At 46.3% G+C, this 23965-nt stretch overlaps 1 protein-coding gene across 1 annotated transcript in view; it reads left to right on the top strand.

The window, feature by feature from the left end:
• The window catches only part of LOC144827959 (uncharacterized), a 1280260-nt gene that overhangs the window by 611467 nt on the left and 644828 nt on the right, over positions 1 to 23965 (top strand). Inside the window, exon 10 of the mRNA XM_078686117.1 lies at positions 19103 to 19138. Coding sequence (XP_078542243.1) covers positions 19103 to 19138 — 36 coding nt within the window. The remainder of the gene's footprint in view (positions 1 to 19102; positions 19139 to 23965) is intronic.

Below are 23965 nucleotides of genomic sequence, written 5' to 3'. Positions count from 1 at the left end.
GAACTATAATCCTTCAAGCTGAAACAAACCTACAGCCAATTCATAGGATATGCCTACTCAGCTGCGGCGGATTTTTTCTTCCCACATCCAGACATCTCTGGGTAAATGTGAATAGGGGTCTCTGAGAAAAGCACAACTGAACTACTTAGATTTGACCATCAAATAAGAACCAAACCAACATTGGCGGCGCCATGTCGTGTAGTTCCTATAAATCTATATAGAATCTGCGCATTTAGCCCACATAAACTATGCGATTGGTGTCCAAACTGATTCCAGACACCTCAACCGGATATGTTCGCGTGTGTACCAGCTAGCTCACAGTTCCACTATGAACTCCTCTTACCAAGGAGAAAACAGTTTCTGGCAACTGTCAAACATGACAACCCGCTCAGTCACTTGCACTCACAATGTCTCAGCGAGATACACAGAATAAACAATGTGACATTTTCAATAAGCATTTATTGAACCAGTGTTATTCTAGTTTAAAATACGTGTGCTGCAACACCCAAAAGACAGAAACAGATATATATGGTTATGAGCACCAACAGAGTAAATAGATGGTAGAATTCTACCATAGTGCTAACATATGGATATATGCAGGTATATAGATACATGATAGTAATAATGCGTACTCCTACTATGCTAACCCTAACTAGATGTACCTAAGTGTACCTAGCATGCATGCAGGTGTATAGTCAAGAATCCGCCTAGGATAGAGCCAACCCCATTACCTGAAGTGAGAAAATGAGGGACTCAGTCTTGGTCTCGAGTTGGACACCCCGCGAGGGATGTCAGAACACTGCGTGCTGAAGTGTCTGCATTGCAGGGACCGCAGCATCTCGTGTCAGCATGGAAGTCTTTCTCCTCTGCCCGGCCCAGCGGAGATTTGGTGCTTATATACCCAAAAAGTACCCTCAGGGGATTTACCTTGCTGTGTCATGTCGGCTGAAGATGACGATAGTGATGAACATTATGCACTGTTATTATGCTGAAGGTTGTAATCCTGCTGTGATTCGGAGCACCCTCATGCATATTAAATTAGGCTAGTTTTCAAAGAAAACCACACAGCATTTATACAGCACCTAACTAAGTAAAAGGTCAGCACCAAAAACCATTATGTAGTAGAATGGCAGGGTAAATGTAGGTAAAAGGGTAGATGACTACCCAGGCCTATATTGGGAATCATAAAAACCCTTTCCTCAGGGTATTTAAAGGCTTACCTGTGTGTGTCCCTAGATTTGTCGTGGGACAAGATTCAGATCAAGATACCACTTCATCTTCGACCATCTGGGTACTCAAGACAACCCTGGCCTTGTTCTGGGCACCAAGGCAGCAACTGGGAAGACTCCTGTTGCTCCTGGTCTTGTTGCCCTGCTTATCTGCTTCAACGTCCATGCCTGTGCTCCATCCATGAACCTTCCAAGGCCTGTGGACATCTAAGACACCTTAAGAAATCTCCCTTGAAGTGAAAGAGTCACTGCTGGCACCGCTAACCGGTGTGATGTTCCTGGGCTCCTACAGATTCCGAAAGGCTCAGTAAGACAGGTGTTGGTTCTACAACTCACTTGAGGCCTGCACTGACTTCATACCAAGTTTGAGATCAGTATCCCTTCTCGGAACCACAGGTACCAAACTCCTGTGCACCCATTGACTTGTCGTTGCAAAGGCTTATTGGCTCTCTTCCTCAGAGATCTTCGGCTCTAAATAGCCCCCACCTCAAGCATCTCCTGTGACCCAGTTCTCCATCCTCACCACATCTCTTGCACCGTGGGCCTGCATCTTTGGTGAGCTGCTCAATTTCCTCTTGCAACTCCAGTGCGTTTGACCTGTGGGTCCTCTTGAGGGTCTTCTTTGATTCCAGCATTGCTCAGGCCTGCTCTGACTCACCTTATTGTGGTGAGTCACCTGGACCTTGGTGGTCCGGACTCTGCACCATTTTTATCTTCCATGTTAGTTGCAGTTGTCAAGGCCTGTTGGTGCTCCTGCCGGACACCGACCCCTGAACTCTAAAACATCTGACGTGGGACAGCTAGTGAACGACTCCTGGGCTTACTCAGCATTGCCTGGTCCACACAGCTGCAGCTCCAAGGTCACCGTCAACTCTCCTGCAACACTCAACATCAGTGGGCATTCGTCTTCTGTGTCTCCTGGTCACTCCTGAGTGGCACAGACACTGTCCCCCTGCTTGCAGATACCTCTCAATGTAATACCTCCTTTGGGTTCAACCAGACACTTTCACCTTCTCCAGCCGGTGCTTCTTCCTGATGTTCTCCATTGAGTTCGACAGCGGTTTGCAGTGCCACTTCACACCTATGCATCCGCCTTACCTGGTGTAGGTATGCTGGTTTGTAGGGTATCCATGGGTAATACAGGGAGCTCTCCAACCTTCTGTCTTCCACAGGGTTTCTTCCAGGTCCACTGGGAAGGGTCCATCTTCTGGCTTGAATTGAGTAAGTGGTTGTGTTCCCACTCTGCACACAGCCTCCGTGGGGTTCTTGGTTACTTACCTTGGGTGGTTCCTTGGATCCCCAGCACTTCTACGTCTTCTGGGTATAGTCTTGACTTACGTCTTGGTTCACATACCACTAAATTAAGTATGTGGTTTGATCTCCCCCAGCAACCACTGCGTATTTGTACTACTTACCTGTTTTTATTCTCAAGCATTGTGTGCATTGTGTATATCTCCGGGTAGGAGATATTTGTATGTGTTAGTGAGTATCTTGTAATATATTCCTATTTTTATAAATGCACTCTGTGGTTATTTTTCACTTAATCGAAACCAATAAAATTACATGGTAAAACAAGCTGCTGTACACTCCTTCTGGATTAAGCCTGAAGACTGCTCTCCACAGCTACCACTTAGAGAGCTTTCTAAGGTTGTCTAAGACCACTAAAATCACCATAAGGGTTGTGTGGATTTGGGCAGGGTATAAGTAGCCTCCATATACCAAGCCAGCCTCCTACAGCGGAGATCAAAGTCATCTAGTCTCTGGCGGAGTCAAGGCTCCATTTCAACCTGTTGGAGCTCCAGTCGATCCGCCTTCCACTGAAAGAATTCCTTCCCTCTCTCAAAGAGAAAGTGGTGCAAGTGTTCACAGACAACACCAACACCATGTGGTACTGCAACAAACAAGGGGGGAGGGGGGTTGGGTCATAGATCCTATGTTAAGAGGCCTTTCCCCTCTGGACATGGCTGGAACAACAGGCCATGACCCTGGTTGTTCAACACCTGGCAGGTTCTCTGAGCGCCGGGGTGGACAAACTCAACCGTCGGTGTCTGGTAGGTCACGTATAGCGTCTTCACTTGGAGGTGGTGCAAGGTCTCTTTCAGCGGTGGGGAGAGGCTTTGTTGGATCTGTTTGCCACTGAAGAGAATGCTCAATTGCAGAAGTTCTGCACATTGGAGTTTCCAAGGCGGCACTTGCTCGGTGACGCTTTTTGTCACGTTTGGAGTTAAGGCCTCCTGTAGACCTTTTTGCCTGTACCATTTCTGCCCTGAGCGCTGAAGAAGTTCAAGCCGGACCAGGCCCAAGTTATTCTTGTGGCTCCGGACTGGGCATGAAGAGTCTGGTACTCCGAGCTCCTAAGCATGGCAATCGATCCTCCAATCAGACTGCCCCTTCAGGAGGATCTTCTGTCGCAGCAACAGGGGACGGCTCTTCACCCAAACTTTTCCAGCCTCCCATTCCTTGCGTGAAGATTGTGCGGCGACAGTTGACAGCTTTTGACCTACCACCTGAAGTCTGCAATGTCATCTTGGAAGTGAGGCGTCCCTCCACTCGAACAGTATACACCTGTAGAAGGAACAAGTTTGTAGCATGGTGCACAGCAAAGGCTGCCCCTCTTTCAGAGGTTCTCTAGTATATACTTTCTTTGGCCCAGCAGGGCTCTGCTCTGGGCACTCTTAAAGGCTATCTTGAAGCTATCGCTGCTTTCCTTTGGCAGCCAAATCAGCCCTCTTTATTCAAATCCCCTATTGTAAATAGATTTTTTAAGGGCATTACTCATCTCTGTCCTCCATCTCCTTTCATAATGCCCCATTGAGACATATATTATGTGTGAGGCCTTCACAACTGTCCTCACAAACTCCTCACTCCGAAAACTGCCTTCCTTGTTGTCATCAACTCTGGTCGCAGGGTCAATGAGCCTAAGGCTCAACTTCTAAGCCCTCTTTCTTCTCTGTGCATGTCAATGCCACTTTCCAACAAGCAGGGGTACTGCTAGGAAAATATTCTCCTGATACAGTCTGATGCCTTGGGTGTAATTCTAAGGTAAGGAATCTACAGGTAACCTATGTCTCTTACAGATATACCGTTATCAAAGGTAAGCAACTTGTTCTACTGACCCATTGTAACAAGAGGATGTCTTTGTTGGCACAGCAGAGAACGAGTTTGAGAAAGCCCCTCAGGGTGGTCATTGTTTTTAATCTGCCTCATTTGTTTGCTCTTCCATTAACCCCTTCACTGCTAAGCCTTTTCTCCCCCTGTGCTAAGCCTTTTTTTGGTCTATTTGAGGTAGTTCACGCTTAGGCCCCTAAAGCTTTTTGTCCACATAAGGTATTCATGTCAAATTTACACCATTTTTTTCCAACACCCTGAGGATTCTAAAGGTACACAGGGTTTGTGGATTCCCCTGGAATTAGCCAAAATACAGCTATATACATATATATATATATTTTAAATGGGAAAAAAGTGCTGCAGAAGAAAGCATCTGATTTTGTCCCTGCAAATGGCATCAAAAACGGTTTGTAGTGCTGAAATCACCATATTCTCGGCTGTCATGGACAGGCAGACTTGTCAGAAAACCAAAAGTTTTCTACACCATTTTGGCATTTTACTGGGACATAGCCTATTTTTCCAATTCTATGTGCTTTCAACCTCCTTCCAGTTAGTGGTAGAAATGGGTGTAAAACCAATAATGGATCCCAGAAAGCGATACATTTCTTTCTGAAAACTAGACACAATTTTGAATTCAGCAAGGGATCTAACTGGAAACTAACAGTTGAAAATATAAAATATTGAAAAGCCGTTTGTACCAAAGTTTTCATCTATAACTACTTATAAGTTTGACTGATTTGTTAAAGCAATATACTGTTATATCTACTGGACCCTTCAGGTTATGGGGATATATAAGACTTGTAGGTTCACCAAGAACCCGAGCAAAACCAGAGGCAATAACTGAGCTGCGTCTTGCAATGGTTGGAATGGTTTTTCATTGTTTATCGGATTTATAGCAATTAATTTGGTAAAATATAAATTGTGAAAAAAAGATACCAAGGACACCAATATATTTCTGAAATGGGAACAAAATGTAGAGTTTATAAGCAGTGGGTATTTGCACATCTCCAAAAGTGTGGGTACCCATACTTGTGAATTAGAGGTCATTTTTAGGTCGAGCGTAGCGAATGACCTTTTGTCGGCGTGTTTGGGGGAATGTGAGACAGCGTTCAGGCACGAGCCTCGCTGTCTCAGATTCCTCCTCGTGGGCGCGCACGGCACCGTGCACATCCCCTGCCTCGCATTCGCAGCCTCTCTCAATCACACACAGCCACACTCACGCATGCGCGCACACACACATACACCCACGCAGGCACACACAGGCAGGCACACACGCATGCATACACACACGCATGCATACACACACGCATGCATACACACACACACACACACGCACGGAGGGTGGAGTCTGTGTATTTAGAACTGGGAAGTGCTGCAGGGAAAGCGCTGTACGTAATAAGATCACCGCTCCTGGCCCGAGGTTCTTATGGTGTGTGAACTTACCCCCCAAATTCACCGCCGTGTGAGAGTGCATGAAGATCGCCATTAGATGCACCGCCAGCAGCCCGGGAACCTCGGGACGCCGTTGCCTGCTCCACCTACGTCACCTCCATGCCGCGCTGTGGTTGACTCAAAGTTTCAGCCATTCCCGCCGCGTCATCAGAGTGCTGCGCCGGGATTGGCTGCAGCTCTCCAGGACTTCAGCGACATCAGCCTCTCTGTGTTGGAGAGGAGGCCTGAGCAGTGATCGGACAGAGGGAAGAGTCGGGCGGGGCGGGGGGGGGTGTCTGCGTGCCTTGTTATTAATGGCTGGCTCTCTGCCACTTCCGGGCCCCCAAGAGCGCGGTCTCCAACTCTCTGGACAACCCAGACCAGGGATTGTCCTGTAGGCATAAGCTTCACTCCCCTGGCGTGGCTGTAGCCCAGAGGGAGAAGACACTGCAGACACACCGCGGCCCGACCTCACAAGACAGGTCAGGGAACTGTCCACAGCCGCCGGAGTAGTGTTGCCATTCACTTGCCCATCGAAGTATGCACCGCCGGCTGAGTCAGGCAGGTCAGTGACTCCATCAAGGACCCTGCATCTCCCGCGACCGGGCCGTCCCCGGCCCCCTCCACTCCGGTCTTCAGCCCGGCCCTCCATCGGCCATGAAATAACAGCCCGGGGGCAGCTCAAACATTCTGTAAGGCCGCACACCACCCCATCGCCGCTGCAATGCTTTTAGGGCAAATCCAGCGGCAGTCGGTCAGACCGGTTGTCAAGGGCGTCCGCCAGGGCCTGAGCAGCTCAGGGTGAGTCCATTAATGAACTGATGATGGCAAAGTACAGGATAAAAGGATAGCGAAAGTCCGTTGAATGTTAGTCTATATTCACGTGTTAGCTTCTCTTTTTTCTGTCTCAGGGTTACCTGTAAATTTACTTCTATGTAGGGTTACTGAAGCTATGGTAGAAATGCTTTAATTGAACCCTGTACTCCAGGTGTGGCCCGATAAGGGCCCTGAACGGTGGCACAACGTATTTGTCATCCTTACTTTAATTTCTCATCTATGCATAGTCAGCAGACACCATTCTTAATAAATAGAACAAATGCTGTGGGCACTCGCATTTAGTTGTCTTTGGGAATGCTCTTCATTTGTTTTAGCTTGAAACATCGCCTATGGCCCTAATTGTGTTTGTCTGTTGCTGGTGCGTCAGTTTGGCCTAAACACAGCACCGTCGTGCACATTTGACAGGCCGCCACTTTATAATTGTGCTTTGTGTTGTGACATGGAGGTTCACTGGCTCCAATGTACACAGTCCTATTGTGATACTGTTCACCACACACACACCAGGGCCATAAGGAAGTGCAGCCTGATTAGCCACCTGATTGTTTGCACGTGTGCACAGCAGATTAACCGCGTGACCCTGTATCTCCTGCCGCTCTGCAGAATTATGCGGCAGCATGCCTTGCGGTAAAATGGCGCGGCCCCAGACTTGTTGGCTGCTAGATACCAGCGCCGGATGAGTGGTGGATTGCCCCCTGGGGTGCAGTGCTCTTCCTTCGCCCCTCTCCCCGTCTCCCTGGCGGGGATATCGCTCTCCTCAACCTCTTTCTTCGAGGTGACAGCGTGTGTCAAAGGCCGCTGGACGCCGCCATTGTCCAGCAACACTCCGGTTGTTTATGTAACATCAGTCATTGGTGCGTGGGAGCTGCAGGAACCTCAATGTGCTTTGAGTGAACGATGGACATATTGTGAAGGATGGCATAAAGGCATAGCCACGTGGACGAGCCTATATGTTAGAATTCCTGAGAGTCCAGTCTGGCGCATGAATAGCGGAACACATGTCGGGCCTTGATTGCAAACAATTCAGGACGGTGCTATGAGTTGTGCGGAGTATGCCACATCTGGTAATTACCTGCAATAATGTCTCCACCCCTGGTTTCAATTTTGACTGGGAAAACTGGCTGAAATACAATGATGGGGTGTGCTGGCAGGGACACGATGGTCCAGTAAACACAAGGACATGAGACGTTTATTGGAAAGTACACAAATCTGCCAAATGTTGCTTAATAGAAATGGGAAATGTTTTTGGGACTGGAGTCAAGTATCCTGGACATTTGTAATCCCTGCAACAGAGTCTCAGTTATAAGTGGAGTGTTAACATGTTCATCCCTGTGACATTTTGGCAGGTCAAACCTGTGGTAATTTAATGGGGGTAAAAGACCAGCAGTTTACAGGGATATGCTGATTTTGGTGTGGTAAGCATATAAATAGATGGTATTCCCAATTCTGAGAAAAAACTCGAAATAAGGGCTATTTATCACATCTGATAAATTCTGGTCCTCTGGGTGTCATATTTTATCATTTGCGATAAACGCCAACTACCCCTTTGGGGAATTCCCAATTAGGATGTCATTACCCCACCCTATTCTGAACACGCTTTATCAAGTGTTATCTTGTGTGATATTTATTCAATAGCACTCTGTTGTGCTACTAATGAGGAATCTGACTGGTAGCTCGAAGCGCTGAGAAACAGGGCACAGTGAATCACAAGTTTACCTAGAGTTTCTCAAAAGAAGACCGTTTTGGGACACCGTCAGTCACATGTTTGGTTGATGCCTCTGAAAGTGTGCTATGGCTGAGGTGAAGCCAGTCACAATTCAGAGTCGTACCTGCAGTAGGTTCGTCGGCCTGGAGCACAGACAGTCATATTTAAGAGTCTGTGTCCAATGAAAGGCTTGCAGGAATTTGACAAATTTAATAACGGGTAAGGCTGGCACCCGGCTCGCTCACTCGCAAAAACGTGTTGATACATTGGGGCTCCTTACGATGTCGGGAGACTTACGTCCACCCAACAACGCAGCGGTCTAGGACCAGGACCACTTGACCTTAGGTCGGCGGTTATCTCCTCAGTATTTGAATGCGACCGCCCATAGGGGGTCGGAAACATCCAATCTGTTGCTCGGCCTCACTTCTCCACTTCTCCTCCCCCCTCCTATTTACATCCCTGCTGTTCACACTTCTTCACGGCCGCGAGGCCGTGCTTCAAAGAGATCCACTCCCCTGCCCCTAAAAGCTTACCCCTGCGAGATTTTGTTGTTCATCTCTTCCCACAGATTCTGTCTAAAACAAACTAGTAAGGAGCTTTAATGGGTTTAACGTTTGGCTTTCAGTATTTCCCAATTTCTCAAACTCGAGTGTTTCTTTGTTGTAACGAGCATTGTTGTAGACTTCTTTTTGTAATCTATAAGTAAACATGTCAAACCCTAGCACGGCCAGCTGGGACATCCTACAGGTGTGAACACATTCACTAACATCAAATTAGACATCAACTCTTGATATAGCTCAATGAAATGAAGCCATAGCAAGCTGTTAAGAAACGCAGCATTTATCTGCCTCCATTGTAAATACTCGAGCTAGTTGTATTGGTTTCATTTTGCATCACTCTAACCCTCCGTACTTCAGACAGGCAGTTCCCTTCAGCCACACTGACCAGATTTACCATTTGCCCTCTAATAACATGTAATTTGTAAATATGACTGTAATACATTATTACTTGAAAACCAGATTTGCTGACATTGGCCATGCTTGTTTGTCTAGTTGGCAGACTCAGCTGAGAGGCCAACAACTGAATGGGTGCGTGCGAAGAGTCAGGTAGCCTGCACTTCTGCCACGGTCTTACTAATTCAGAACACACTTTTTTTTTTACTTCCTCATTAGTTAACCGCCCCACCTCCACTTTTGTCTAGTTGGGAGACTCAGCTGAGAGGCCAACAACTGAATGGGTGCGTGCGAAGAGTCAGGTAGCCTGTACTTCTGCCACGCACTTTTGTTTCTAATGCTTACGGAGCAGGCATCGCTAGTCTCTCACTCGCCTCTCTGCATGCATGCTTAGCTCCCTTTGTTAGTTTTCCTTGGCCGGACTTTGGAGGGCAGTGTGATGACCCACTTTGGGGGATAGTTCAGAGTCAGGTAGCCTGCACTTCTGCCACAGTCTCACTAATTCAGAGCGCACTTTTTTTTTTACTGCCTCATTAGTTAACCGCCCTACCTCCACGTTTTTGTCTAGTTGGCAGACTCCGCTGAGAGGCCAACATCTGAATGAGTGCATGCGAAGAGTTAGGTAGCCTGTACTTCTGCCACACACTTTTCTTTCTAATGCTTACGGAGCAGGCAGCGCTAGTCTCTCACTCGCCTCTCTGCATGCATACTTGGCTTCCTTTGTTAGTTTTCCTTGGCCGGACTCTACCGCCCTCACTCTACCGCCCTCACTCTACCACTCTACCACCCTTCCTCTACCACTCTACCACCCTCACTAAACCACTCTAGCGCCCTCACTCTACCACTCTACAGCCCTCACTCTACCACTCTACAGCCCTCACTCTACCACTCTACAGCCCTCACCCTACCACTCTACCGCCCTCACTCTACCACCCTCACTCTACGGCCCTCACTCTACCACTCTACCACCCTCACTCTACCGCCCTCACTCTACCGCCCTCACTCTACCGCCCTCACTCTACCGCCCTCACTCTACCGCTCTCACACCCTCACTCTACCTCCCTTACTCTACTGCCCTCACGCCCTCACTCTACAACTCTACCGCCCTTCCTCTACCACTCTACCGCCCTCACTCTACCACCCTAACTCTAACACTCTACCGCTCTCACTCTACCGCCCTCACTCTACAGCCCTCACTCTACCGCCCTCACTTTACCACTCTACCGCCCTCACTCTACCGCACTCAAAACCCCACTCTACCGCCCTCACTCTACCACTCTACCGCCCTCACGCCTTCACTCTACCGTCCTCACTCTACCACTCTGCCGCCCTCACTCTACCACTCTGCCGCCCTCACTCTACCACTCTGCCGCCCTCACTCTACCATTCTACCGCCCTCACTCTACCACTCTACCACCCTCACTCTACCGACCTCACTCTACCGCCCTCACTCTACCGCCCTCACCCTACCAATCAACCGCCCTCACTCTACCGCCCTCACTCTACCGCCCTCACCCTACCACTCAACCGCCCTCACTCTACCGCCCTCACTCTACCACCCTCACTCTACCTCCCTCACTCTACCGCCCTCACTCTACCGCCCTCACTCACTCTACCGCCCTCACTCACTCTACCACCCTCACTCACTCTACCGCCCTCACTCACTCTACCGCCCTCACTCACTCTACCGCCCTCCCTCACTCTACCGCCCGCCCTCCCTCTATCTATCTATCGCACTCACTCTATCTATTGCATCACCATAGCATCACTCAGCACCACCACAGCATCACTCAGGGACACCACAACATCACTATGCGCTACAACAGCATCACTATGCGCTACAACAGCATCACTTGTCGCCAAAACAACATCACTCATCGCCACCACAGCATCAATCTGTGCAACGATTCAACAACAACTGGTTCAAATATGTTCTGTCAATGTTTCAAGCTTTATTACAAATGTCAGAAAAACATGTTAAATGTTTTCACTTCTGTTCTTGGATTTTCGTCACAATAAAATACACTGAACATAATCTTCACAAAAGTTATTTACAAAAGTTTAAGCTATTGCCATTATACATTACAATACCTTTTATTTAAGTATTAATTATTTAAAAAATTAAAAGCCATTGTTATTTGTAACATCAATACATCTAAATCACGTAAATATAACACACATTGCATTACAAATGCTATAGGTGTCACATTTGCGAAAGTTAAAACTATTGGCATTGTAAATGACAAAGCTATTTCAGCTATTTTCAAAACCAACACATAAATACAAAATTTGTCATTTACAATACCAATAGCTCAAACTTTCCTAATGCGAGACCTATTGCATTGCAAATGCTTGTTTTAAATGACTTCTTTTTTTTAACAAATTGTCTTACATTTGGAAGGCAGAAATGCATAGAAAGTAAATTGGTAATACCACTTGTTCTACTATTCCTTGTTCCCCTAGGTCCCCCGCAAACAATGCTATCTCACTTGTGTGGGTAGGCCTAGCATTTGCGACAGGAAACTACCCAAAACACAACATGGACACATCACATTCTTCCAGTGAAAACTAACCCTTTTTTTGCAATGTGCCTAGCTGTGGATTTTGAACCCTAGCTCAGCCGGCACCCAGGGAAACCTATCAAACCTATCCATTTTTTTAAACTACACACCCAGTGAAATCCAAAGTGGGGTGCCTTGTGTGGCCTTGTGTGGCTCTGACTAGATTATGTTACCCAGAACCCTTGACAAACCTCAAACTTTGTGTAAAAAAATATTTTCCTAACATTACTGTGATGGAATGTTCTGGAATCTGCATGGATCCACACAATTCGACCCACCCAACATTCCCAATAGTCTCCTGATAATGGTACCTCACTTGTGTGGGTAGGCCTAGTGTCCACGACAGGACATTTATTTTTATTTATTTATTTATTTTACAACATTTATAGAGCGCTAACGAAGGCCCGTGGGCATCTCGGCGCTAGGATATCTGCCGTATTCAGCCATAAAGAGGGAAGTAGAGATTACTGATTAAAAAGCCAGGTCTTGAGTTGTTTACGAAAAGACCAGAGAGAAGGGCTAGTTTTGATGGCATGTGGCAAAGTGTTCCAGAGTTTAGGTGCTGACACAAGGAATCTTCTGTCACCCCATGACACAAGTTTGGTACGAGGTACCACTAGCTCATGTTGATTGGAGGATCGTAAAGATCTGGGGGGGCAGTAGGGAGTAAGATTTTGAATTAGAAAGGCTAGGCATAAGTTAGAAAGGCCTAGTTTGTAAGCTGCGTGGATGGAGCTGAGCCCATGCCCATTCAACACAGCCAAGGCACTAAATTAATTATTTCCAAGTCGTGCAATTAACATCTTGCAATGCTTATTCTTGCCTCAACGAGCAGTTGTTGCCCAAAATGGCAATGCCACCGCTGGCGGTGGCGTTCGACTCCTTGAAAGGTTCTACTCATTGCCCCGGCCATGTGATAAATGTGACATCTTTCCTAGATGCTGCTGAAGGTTGAACCCAATACGGGACGATAAATAATCAGGTGGGGCAAGCCCCCTTTGTTATGATGTGGCATTTATTTTATTTATTTATGGCCAATGATGCCCTCTTAGCCTATTGTCAGCGTCTACGAGTCTACAAGACTACACACACATTAACAATAAGTGCAAACACTAACAAACCTCCCTTGCTGGGTTTTTAGAAAATGACAGACGCCTACTTGTTTAGATTTTGCAATAGTTCCTCGAGGGCTTTTAGTGCACCAATCCGTTTCTGTTGATGTATTCATTCATTTCTATTTCCTCTTGAAGGGGCCTATTGACCATTGCGTCTGAAGTGTGCCCCTCACATGAATGGTGCTCCTCGCAGGAGCCGTGCTAGGATTATGTAGCTGGGGCCCTATGTCAGATATTGCTGTGCTGTCTCTCTCTTAAGGGGACTAACGTCTTGTTAGTGCATGTAGTTCAATCTGAAAGGTCAGTGCCTTATTCCTGAAGCTCGTGAAACTATGGTTTTGTCCATGTAACTTAACTTACCCAAAAGTGCCCATAAATGCGCACAACATCTTTCCTTTTCAGCTCTATGTGTTCAATACCCCCTCCTATGGACTACTCGAAGTGTAAAACACACGCTGATCAAGATCACGGTGTTGTTTACAGCGAGGGTGACACGACCAGTCTCCTACATGCCGATTCATCACCTAACTCGGAAAGGGTTCAATCAATGGTAGTGTTCCTTTACAGTGATTCCAGCTATGACAGGATGTGTGTTGAGTGTTCATTTAATTGAGAAACACATGTGCCCTAACACCCATACGTCAATGCTCCGGAAGTGCCTGGCCTCAGCTCTCTCATATTAATGGTACCAGACCTTCTTTCTCTACCTCAATGAACTCACTGGCGGCCACCTTACATGGGGCAGGCAAGGGCTTAAATTTCCTTCACCTATCCTTTACATATGTACAATCTATCTTTTTCATCCAAACAAAGGATCCCGGGGGGGAGGGGTGGGAGGGGTTCGGACCCACGGTATTGCTCGTGTTCTGTCCTAACTCTTTGCGCTATTTCATTTGTCTTTGGTCACGGCTCCCTAGGCAGTGGATACGGTGCTTGGGCCTCACTCGTGCCCCTTCTATACCTACACCACAGGTGGTCGTGGCATACAGGAGGAGGCCGCATCCAACAAAACATCAGTGTTGGACTGATAACCCCGGTATGTGCCACAACAGCAACCGGAGGTAATAGACATCATCCTCCGTTATGTGCACAGCCAACCATCCTACTGCCCTCCTTTCAACCTCCAGCCCCCACTGTGCCCCGCTGGGGAGGAGGGAGGGCACAACAGTAGTTGGGGCCCAGCATGGAATGTCAACTGGGCATCTGAACCCGGATAATGTTGCATTCCTTGGTAAAATATGGTACAATTCTCCTGCCTCCCGAAAGTGGTGGAGCTGCTGCACCGAAGCAAAGAAAGGCTTGCATTTTTTTTAAACCGAGCATTAAAGAAATAGGATATTAAAAAAAAAAAAGACACAAAACTCCCATTAAAAAAGTAGTGGCAACGCCAATCAGTCTCGCTCGTTTGTAAAGTTGAGACCGGATGGCAGAGGAAACAAGACCCGTGGCCGTCATTATTTAATATGTTAATAAAAAAAAAAACTAGCAAGCTGTGCACATTAAGACGCACCTCGTTCATTTGAAACCTGCCGCTGTGCTGCACCAGTGATTGAAGAGGGGGGAAAAAAGAACAAGAGGCAGAGGCAGACTTTTGACGTGCATGCGTACGATGTATAGTATCGCGCGCATGCAATTGTCTAGGTCAGGAAAAATAGAGTGCAAATGCAGCCAGCCAATCAGAGGGAAAAAAAGCATTTACAAATGCAATAGGACTCGTATTTACACGAGACCTATTGCATTGTCAACAAAACTGCGGTCGTTCAAGAAGGCAGGAACAGGAGTGGGGGGGGTTGTGGTGGGCAGAGAAGTGACGGACTGCGGGAGGAAACGGGAGGAGGCAGGGGAACAAAACAGTTTTAAAAGTAAAGGGGCTGATAGCTAAGGAAGGAGAAAAATGACGACATGGCCGTCAGGAGGCCGGATTAAGTTGAGGAAAACCAATCAGATTGCAGCATTTAGGAATTCGGCCAATCAAAAACATAGGCGCAAAGTGGGCGGAGCTTACCCCACTATACTGTATACAGCATCTCTCGATGAGACAGCGCATGCGCTGCCTAGGCGAGACCTAAAAAAGGGGCTAAGGGCCATTTGAGCTCTTCGGACCATCAATCTCTTCCTAAAGAAGGAGAAATTCAAGATGCTAACTTTGGCTCAGGTCTTGTCTGCCCTTGACCAAGGCGACTGGATGGTAGCGTTGGACCTACAGGATGCATATTTTCACATCCCATTTTGTCGGGCCACAGGCATTACCTGCGGTTCAAGGTAGAACGCAAGCACTTTCAGTTCACTGTGCATCCCTTTTGCCTTACCAGTGCCCGCCGGGTGTTCACCAAGGTGATGGTAGTAGTCGCAGCTCATATGCGCAGGTTAGGGGTGTCAGTCTTCCCCTACATCGAAGACTACCTGTTGAAGACATCTTCGCCCAAGGCAGTGGTCTCCCACCTTCAGACTACAGCAAACCTCCTCCATTCACTGGGGTTCTCTATAAACATACCAAAGTCACACCTGCCTCTTTCTCAGACATTCCCTTTAGTTGGAGCAGTTCTGGACACAGTGTAGTTTCGGGCCTATCCTCCCGAAGAGTGAGTCCAGGACATTCAGTCTGTGATACAGATGTTTCAGCCCTCTATCCTGGATTTAAGTGAGACTGATTCTGAGGCTGTTGGCCTCATGGCCTCCTGCATCCTGTTGGTGAAGCATGTCTGTCAGGTGGCGTCTGTGGGCTCTGGAGTGGGACCTGAAGTTCCAATGGGCACATGATCGGGGAAATCACACCGACATGGTGCAGATCTCTGAAGAAACTACAGTGGTGAATGACGAACCGCGATTGGGTCAATGGCAGACCCCTCTCCTTTCCCCAACGAGATTTCACCGCTGTGACAGATGCGTCATTTCTGGGATTAGGCGGTCATCTGGGAGAGGTCGAAATCAGGGGACACTAGTCTTCGGCAGAGTTGGGGCTCCACATAAGTTAGTTTGAGCTTCGAACAATTCGATTGGCATTGAAAGGATTTCTTCCCGTTGTCAAGGAGAAGCTAGTGCAGGTGTTCACGGACAACAACACTGCCATCTGGTACTGCTACAAGCAAGGCGGGTTGGGGTCCCTTTGTCGAGAGGCCATGCGTCTCTGGACATGGCTGGAACAGCAGGGCATAACCATGGTGGTTCAACACCTGACAGGTTCTTTGAATGCCAGGGCGGATGGTCTCAGAAATTGATAACTAGCGGATCACGAATGGCATCTCCAGTCGGAGGTGGCCCAATGTCTCTTTCACAAGTGGGGAGAATCTTCGTTAGATTTGGTCGCCTCCAAAGAGAACGCACAGTGTCAGCTTTACTGTGTGCTGGAGTTTCCAAGGTACCTATCGCTCAGCGACACCTTTAGTCGTGAGTGGAGCTCAGGCCTGCTGTACTCCTTTCCGTGCATACCACCCCAGCCCAGGGTTCTGAAGAAGATCAGGAGAGACTGGGCCAAGTCATCCTTTGGCTCCGGTCTGAGCAAGGAGAGTCTGGTATACAGAGCTGCTTAGAATGAGCATCAATTCTCCAGTCGGGCTGCCCCTTCAGGAGGATCTTCTGTCGCAGCAGCAGGGGAGGGTTCTCCACCAGAACCTGTCAATCTCTGCACCTCCATGTGTGGAGTTTGCGCAGCAATAGTTGATGGCTTTTGACCTTCCTCCAGAAGTCTGTAATGTTATTCTGGCGGCCAGGTCGCCCTCCACTAAGACGGTATACACCTGCCGTTGGCAGAAATTTGTATTATACTGTACAGAAAGGTCTATTGACCCTCTTTCTACTTCTCTTTCTACTGCCCTTCTGTTCATTTGGACCCTTGCCCAACAGGGCTCTGCTTTGGGAACTCTCAAGGGTTACCTTTCTGCTCTGTCTCCTTTTTTGCAACTGCCAGACCAACCCTCTCGCTTCAAATCTCCCATTGCACATAGATTTCTGAAAGGGCTGGCTCACCTTTATCCATCTACGCCCTATGTTATGCCGCAGTGGGACCTTAATTTGGTCCCCCACCTATCTGATGTGCGCTCCCTTTGAGCCTTTACACAATTGTTCCCTTCGGCTGTTGACCATCAAAACAGCCTTCTTGGTGGCGATTACATCGGCCCAAAGGGTGAGTGTACTGCAGGCATTATCTTGCTCTCCTCCTCATCTTATGTCCTTTCCAGACAAAGTGGTGCTTCACACCCTGGCTTCCTTTTTACTGAAAGTTGTGACCCCATTCCATCTGGGTCTGTCCATCATGTTGCCCACCTTCTTTGCTCCCCCGCATCCCTCTAAGTTAAGAGGAGTGCCTCTACCGAATGGCCCCAAAAAAGTGTGGTCGTTCTAACTTGATCTCACGAAAGAGTTCCAGGTGACGACCAACTCTTTGTTGGGAAGGTGGGAGCAAAGACGGGAAGGGCAGTGCAGAAAAGGAACATCTCTTGCTGGGTTGTTCTCTGCATTAAGATCTGCTATGTCCTTGCAAAGAAGCAGCCCCTGAGGGACTAAGGGTCCATTTCACCGGGGGAAAGGCTGCGACTACGGCCTTGGCTCGGGGTATCCCAGTGCAAGACATCTGTCAAGCAGCAATGTGGGTATCTTATCAGATGTTTGCAAAAACCTACTGCCGGGACACTTTGCTTGCTTGGTCCTGGAGGAGTTCCTAGTATAGGATATAGGCCCTTTGCCTACATCAGGATGGTATGGCTTGGGTATCTAATTCAAAGGTATGGGACCTGCAGCTAGAAGTCTCTATCAGATGAACAAGTTACTTACCTTCAGTAACGCATCATCTGGTAGAGACTCTATCTAGCTGCAGATTCCTGACTGTCCAACTCATGCCTCACCGCTTTGCCAACTAATATTGAAGGGCTAGGATTACTCTCCTTTTTAGGGCCCTAGTTTTGCACATGACTACATCAGTTAGTTCGTAGTTCTGCGCTTCTGGATTGGAAAAACAACAATTACTCACGTCAGTTTGCATGGGTGGCAACTATATAGGCACCGCAATGTCATAACCAACGCCATTGATTTCACATGGAGACTAAGGGGCATATTATCAAGGACGGGCGATACATTATCGCCGCTTTTATCGGCAGGAAAATGACGATAAAACGGCGATAATGGGCTTGATAATATGCTCTATAGAATTCCTATCGAAGCCAATCTTTTAAAGTGCTTGCTTAGCAAAACAGGAGCTGCATATTCCTAAACCAGCTGACAGGTAGTTTTAATGCAGGATGTGAGGTCCAGAATCAGATCTTCTTCTGATGAATTATCCTCTGCTTCAAGCAATGCTGCACCCTGGCCAAAAAGGATCCTCTTGAGGGCCTTATAGCTTATTTCACTAGCACATAAACCGTAACTACTCCTCTCAGGGCCTTCCAGAATTACACATCTGACAAGCAGCCATGTAAGTCTGCCCACACTATTATCAGACACTACTGCATTGATTCACAAATCTTTATGGAGGGAATTTATTTTGCCCTCTTTTTTCTTCAGGACCCTTGAAAGTCCACGCCTCAGACCTACCTCATTGGAAGGGGCATTGCTCTGGCTTTGATTCGCAAAGAGAAATCTGCGGTTAGAAGTATCCAGCAGCTTAAGTTATTTACCTTCAGGGTTATTCTCCCTGCAGATTCCTCACCACCCTCCCCCTCCCTTTTATGCAGCACAGATTTTCTGGATTTAATAAGGGTCTTCGTTAGACTTAGCAGACAGCCAGCTACCATTACATTTGTCTGCAATATTCATTTTCTTTGGCATGGAAAGAAATAATGTTTTACCAGAAGTCAGCATACATTGATGGCACTTTAATGCAGCTTTGTGTTGTCATGTCCAGAGGTGGGTTGAGGTTGTAACAATGGCCAATGACTCCACCTGTAGCTATTGCATCAGCCTCTGGATCCAGAGGGAGATTCACAAGGTGCGGAATCACAAAGTAACGAATCTGCAGTTAGAGTATCGACCGGAAATAGCCTTACCGGAAGTAACCATTGTTGTTTGCTTTAAATCCATTGATTCCTAGGCCATGAGTGTTTATTGTTCAGGCCTCAAACAATCCTGACCAAGGGCTAGGATTTGTGTTGGATTTAAGAAAATGCTTGCAGAAGGATGTATTTTGTTTGTAATATGAAGTATTACTTTTAAACTTTTTATTTGCTCTCTACAGGTTCTGCCAAGAAAAGTGGCCGTCGTCCAAAACCAGGTAAGTACACTAGCCTGTTTGAATATTGGTTCCGGTCCCCTACAGTAAAACATGTGCAGTCTTGATTTGTGTAAATCATTTATATTTTATTTTCCACGTGTATTCTTAAGAAAGGGGTCTGTGGTAACGTGTTAGGCCTTACTTAAGACTGTTGGGGTACAGTACAGACTAAAGCAATACTGGGAGGAAACGAGTACGTCTAATATTCTACAGTGCATGTTATTGAAAACTGTTGAACCATCTCCCCTTCTGTTGTAAAGAGTTCCAACTCTAAAGTACACTGTTTGCACTGTTGGAAATGTAATTTGATGAGACGTGTTCGGTGCCATTGGGTTCTCTCTGTTATTAATAAAGTATAGAAACCCTCTGTGCATGCGCGAGATCCTGGAACATTCCTTTTCCTCGAAAATTAACCAAGCAAATAGAAAAACAATGCCTGACAAGATTCACTGTTTTGATTTAACTAATTCCCTGCTTACACAGTGCATTTGTCTAACACACCACTTAGGGGAGAGCTCACAAAATAAAGCAGAAATGGAGCCCAAGTCCAGGGATTTTGCTCTCTGCAGCACACATATGTTTTTCACTCCATGACTACAAAGTGAAGCTTGTAAGGTGTGGGCTGTTTGCTGCAGCATTTATACAGGAACATTTTGTCTTGTTTCTGGTGTCTTTCATTTTTGGTAGTTTTCTTGTTTGTTCCCACTGGAGCTTCAAACACTTCTTTTCGTGCTTTGGCTTAAAGTGTTAGTGGTTGAAGTTCAAAAGGAGTGCAGACTCTGCCAAGTATGTTATCCGTGCCAGTATGGCTACCGCTGATTGCATTGGCAGGACGCTTGGGAACCAGTGTTGGCCTTCAAAGACATGCCTGGATGAGGTCCATTGATTCTCTGCCAATATACAGGCTTTGGTAATTGACAAGCTCTTTTATGGGTCTTGCCTATTTGGAGATGAAGTGGACTCCTCTTTGAAATGCTTTACAGGCAGCAGGGCTAAGGCATGTTCTTTGGGGCAGTTGACCCATGGCAAACCATTTCTGCACCAGTTCTGGAAATGTAGGGGCTGTTCCAGAGGGCTGGTGTGTAATTAGAGGCAGCATTCCCAGCAAATTATGCAGCCAAGTCCTTTCAGGATCGCAGACGAGAAACTGAGTGGCAACACATTGGTCAGCAAGGGCACCAGTATTCCAAATCCCTTATGAAACAGCCAACAAACCACTTTAGTTTGCCTTCAGCAGCCAATGCCCAACCAGTGAGGTAGCAGGATTTGGCACTGTCCCCAAGGTGAAAAATCCACCACACAGGACAGATAAGACTTGCAAATTATTTATACAGTTTTTTTCTCTCTTCTCCATCCAGAATTCCTACTACCCCATAATGAATTTCAGCATAGCATCTGTCCATCCTAATACTGGAGGTATGCATGTTCCTCTTCATTGGTGCCCTTGAGAATCTACTGGATTCAGAGGATGTTGGAGGTTGTTATTCTTGCTATTTCCTTGTCCCGAAAAAGTAGGTGGGCCTCAGGAATAACTTGAACCTCTGACCCTTGAAAATGGGCAAAATCAAAAGGCTCACTTTGGTTCAGATCCAACAAGCTCTGGTCCCTGGGACACTGTATGGAGTCCTTGGACTTACAGGCATGTTATTACCTATACCCACCTGGCAGTTTCACAGGCCTTTGTCTACGGATGAAAGTGGCCACGGGCATGATCAGTTTGTTGTTCACATTCTGGGCATCAGCAGCACCCCTTGGTTGGTCATGAAAACGATGGTGATGGTTGCTGCCCATCTTCAGAGGTCAGGAGTTCCTTTATTACCATACCTCCTCTTCATTGAGGAGATCCAGGACACGTGGAGAACAGGGCTATTCATCACCAGTAACACACTTGAGACACAATGACTATGAACCTGTTGTTTCAGGCTTGATCCTTAATCCAGGTGAGGGTGGCTTTGTGACTTCTTGGCCTCACATATACTCTTTGTCAACTATACTAGGTTACACATGGAAGCCCTGCATTGAGATATGAAATCCAAATGGCCATTCATCATGGTCACCTTTCTGACACTAACCAGGTCTCAATATCTACATTGGTGGCTAACCGATCACAGTTTGTTCTGTGACAGACCACTCTCCTTTTCCTGCCCAGAGCAGATGGAGGTGATGGACACATTACTACAGGGCTGGGGGTGGTGGGAGTTCACCTGTGGGAGGTGGCGATCAGTGGGCTATGTTCTCCAGCAGATGGCTTGCTCCACATAAACCTACTAGTGCTATGGGCCATTTGTCTGGTCTTGAAGGATTTTCTGTCATCCATTAAAGGGAAGGTGAAGGAGGTTCTCACAGTCAATACCACCATCCTGTGGTACTACAATAAGCAGAACAGAGTAGGGTCCTGTGCCAGGAGGCTTTGTGCCTCTGTAGACCGCTAGAGTGCCAGGGCATCTTTATGGTTGAAAACCACCTCACAATGCCCTTGAGAGCCAGAACAGACAGGCTAAGCAGTCGTCATCTGTCAGATCATGAGTGTCATCTATATCTGGAGGTGGCACAGGGAGTCTTGCACCAGTGAGGGGAATCCTGGCTAGATATGTTTTCCTCTATCTAGAACACACAGTGTAAAAAGCTTTCTAGATTGCACAATACTTTTTCCCCCTAAACCATTTGTGATGCCACAGTGGGACTTTAACTTGGTCATGACATTAATTAGGTGCGCACCTTTTGAGCCTATGCATAACTGCTCGCTGCGTCTCCTGACCTTGAAGACTATTTTTCTCATTGCGATTATGCCATACCCTATCATGAGTGTTCTGCAAGCACTGTCAGTGCAACCACCACACACCACGTATATTTTGGATACATTGATGCTAAGGACTCTGTGGCCTTTTTAACAAAAGTTGCAACTCCCTTCCATGTTGGGCAATCTTTCACTTGTGTTCTTTGTTCCCCCAATACCTCTCAAAAGGAGGATAGGCTGCATTGTTGGGACACAAATCAGCTTTTAGTTTTTAGGTAGATTGTACCAAGGACCAGCTTCTTGAGAGGTTCTTCTGAGTGAAAAAGGGGAAGGATTTGTGAAGGAGTACCTTGATGAGATGGATAGTCCTCTGCATTAAGATCTGCCATTCCTGGAATATCTGAGGGCCCATTCCACCAGGGCCAAGTCTGCTACCACTGTGTTGGCCTTGATATCTACCAGACTGCAACATAGGTGTTGGTGCATACATTCATAAAGCATTACTGCCTTAGCAGCTAGGTCTGGCAGGATGGTCACTCCACTCGCTAAGTTCTTCAAGACATTTTAGTCTAATCCCAATACTTATATTTTTGAAATATTTGAATGTACACTTTACAATATATGTTAATCAACAAGCATTTATTATGTATCTCATTGATAGTGCTTTGTGGATCAACTGTTCAGTCTTTGGATCTCTTTTTTATTTTTTGCTTTTACTAACTGCAAAATAAATTTTTAAAAAAGCCCAATACACAGACTTCCAACTTTTGGAAGTCTGGTTTTAGTATTCATGCTAAGGTGATGATTCTTTTGTTCGAAGTATACATCAGAAGAGCAAGTTAGTCACCTTTAGTAATGCTCTTTTGGATGAATACTCTTACTAACCACAAATGCCTCACTACCCTCCCACCTTCATATTCTTCAGAGAGGTCTCTTTTTAAAATTTGACAAGGTCCCAAGTTAGTAGTCATCACATTGTTACCAACAATTGTTCACTTGCCATGTCTGAGAGCGCGGAAAGGCAAAAGACAAGAAACTAAAGTCACCTCGCAGGGGTGGTGTTAATATGCGTATGGAACCAGCACGGGCCACACAATTTCACCTTGTGTTACTACTACAAAATTCTCCTCATAGAGCCTGGTGCGTGTGGAATATGCAGTTTGTTATAGCATCCATCAGAAAGAGAGTTACCAAGATACATAATATGTTTGTCTGAGGCATAGCTATTAAATTAACTGTTTCTTCTTGCCAGATTCTACCTTGAATATTGTTCACTGAGCAGTAAACAAAGCACACACAAGTATGTAACATGAATTTGATTTCAAAATTAATGGAGTTCCTTACAATACAATGAAACACCATGCTATCCAATGCTGGGTATTAATTTGTTTTCCGCAAATAATGGAAATTCCCATTTTATTCCAAAATCACTCTAAAGAATGGGTCTTCTGGCTCCATACATTGTATTGTTCCAGAGAGGTTGTTGTGTCTGTAGATGATAATGCTAATGGTGCAGTACTGGTTAAAAAATTGCTGTGAAGAAAGAACTACCTCTACTATTTACAGTTAATTGTATTGTGAAATGTGTTGCTTTAGATTGTTGCAACACCAAATTTCAGTATTTTCACTCTTATACAAAGTAAAGGATGAAATGTCTGTTGTTTTACTCCTCATATATTGATAGGGATCTGACACCAATTCAATAATTGGGTATGGTACTAATGCTAAGGTCACAAGAGTGTATCCTTCAGAGGTGAAGTTATTGAACATTTGTCTTTAGTGCCTGGACCTTCAGCAAATCTGACTGCAGGCATGTTATTTATAATGTTGAGCCCAGAGTCATCCTGTGTTTTCCCAGTACGTCATGCTCACCTTTATATAAGACCTCTTCGGCAATGTCTAGTAATGCCAGTATTCTAGACTTTTGGACTACAGACTCACTCTTTCCCAGCCTGCAATTAAGTCATTCTTCTTTTGGTGCTATGGGATAATCCTCTTAAAGAAGTGCCTTTACATAAAGAGATTCTGTAAAAAAAAGTGACAGATGCATTATATTAGGATAAGGATTTACCTTCAATTACAGGGAAATT

Source organism: Lissotriton helveticus, chromosome 4_1 (genome assembly GCF_964261635.1).
Source record: "Lissotriton helveticus chromosome 4_1, aLisHel1.1, whole genome shotgun sequence".
In the NCBI taxonomy this organism is placed as follows: domain Eukaryota; kingdom Metazoa; phylum Chordata; class Amphibia; order Caudata; family Salamandridae; genus Lissotriton; species Lissotriton helveticus.
This window is presented reverse-complemented; position numbering and strand designations above follow the sequence as displayed.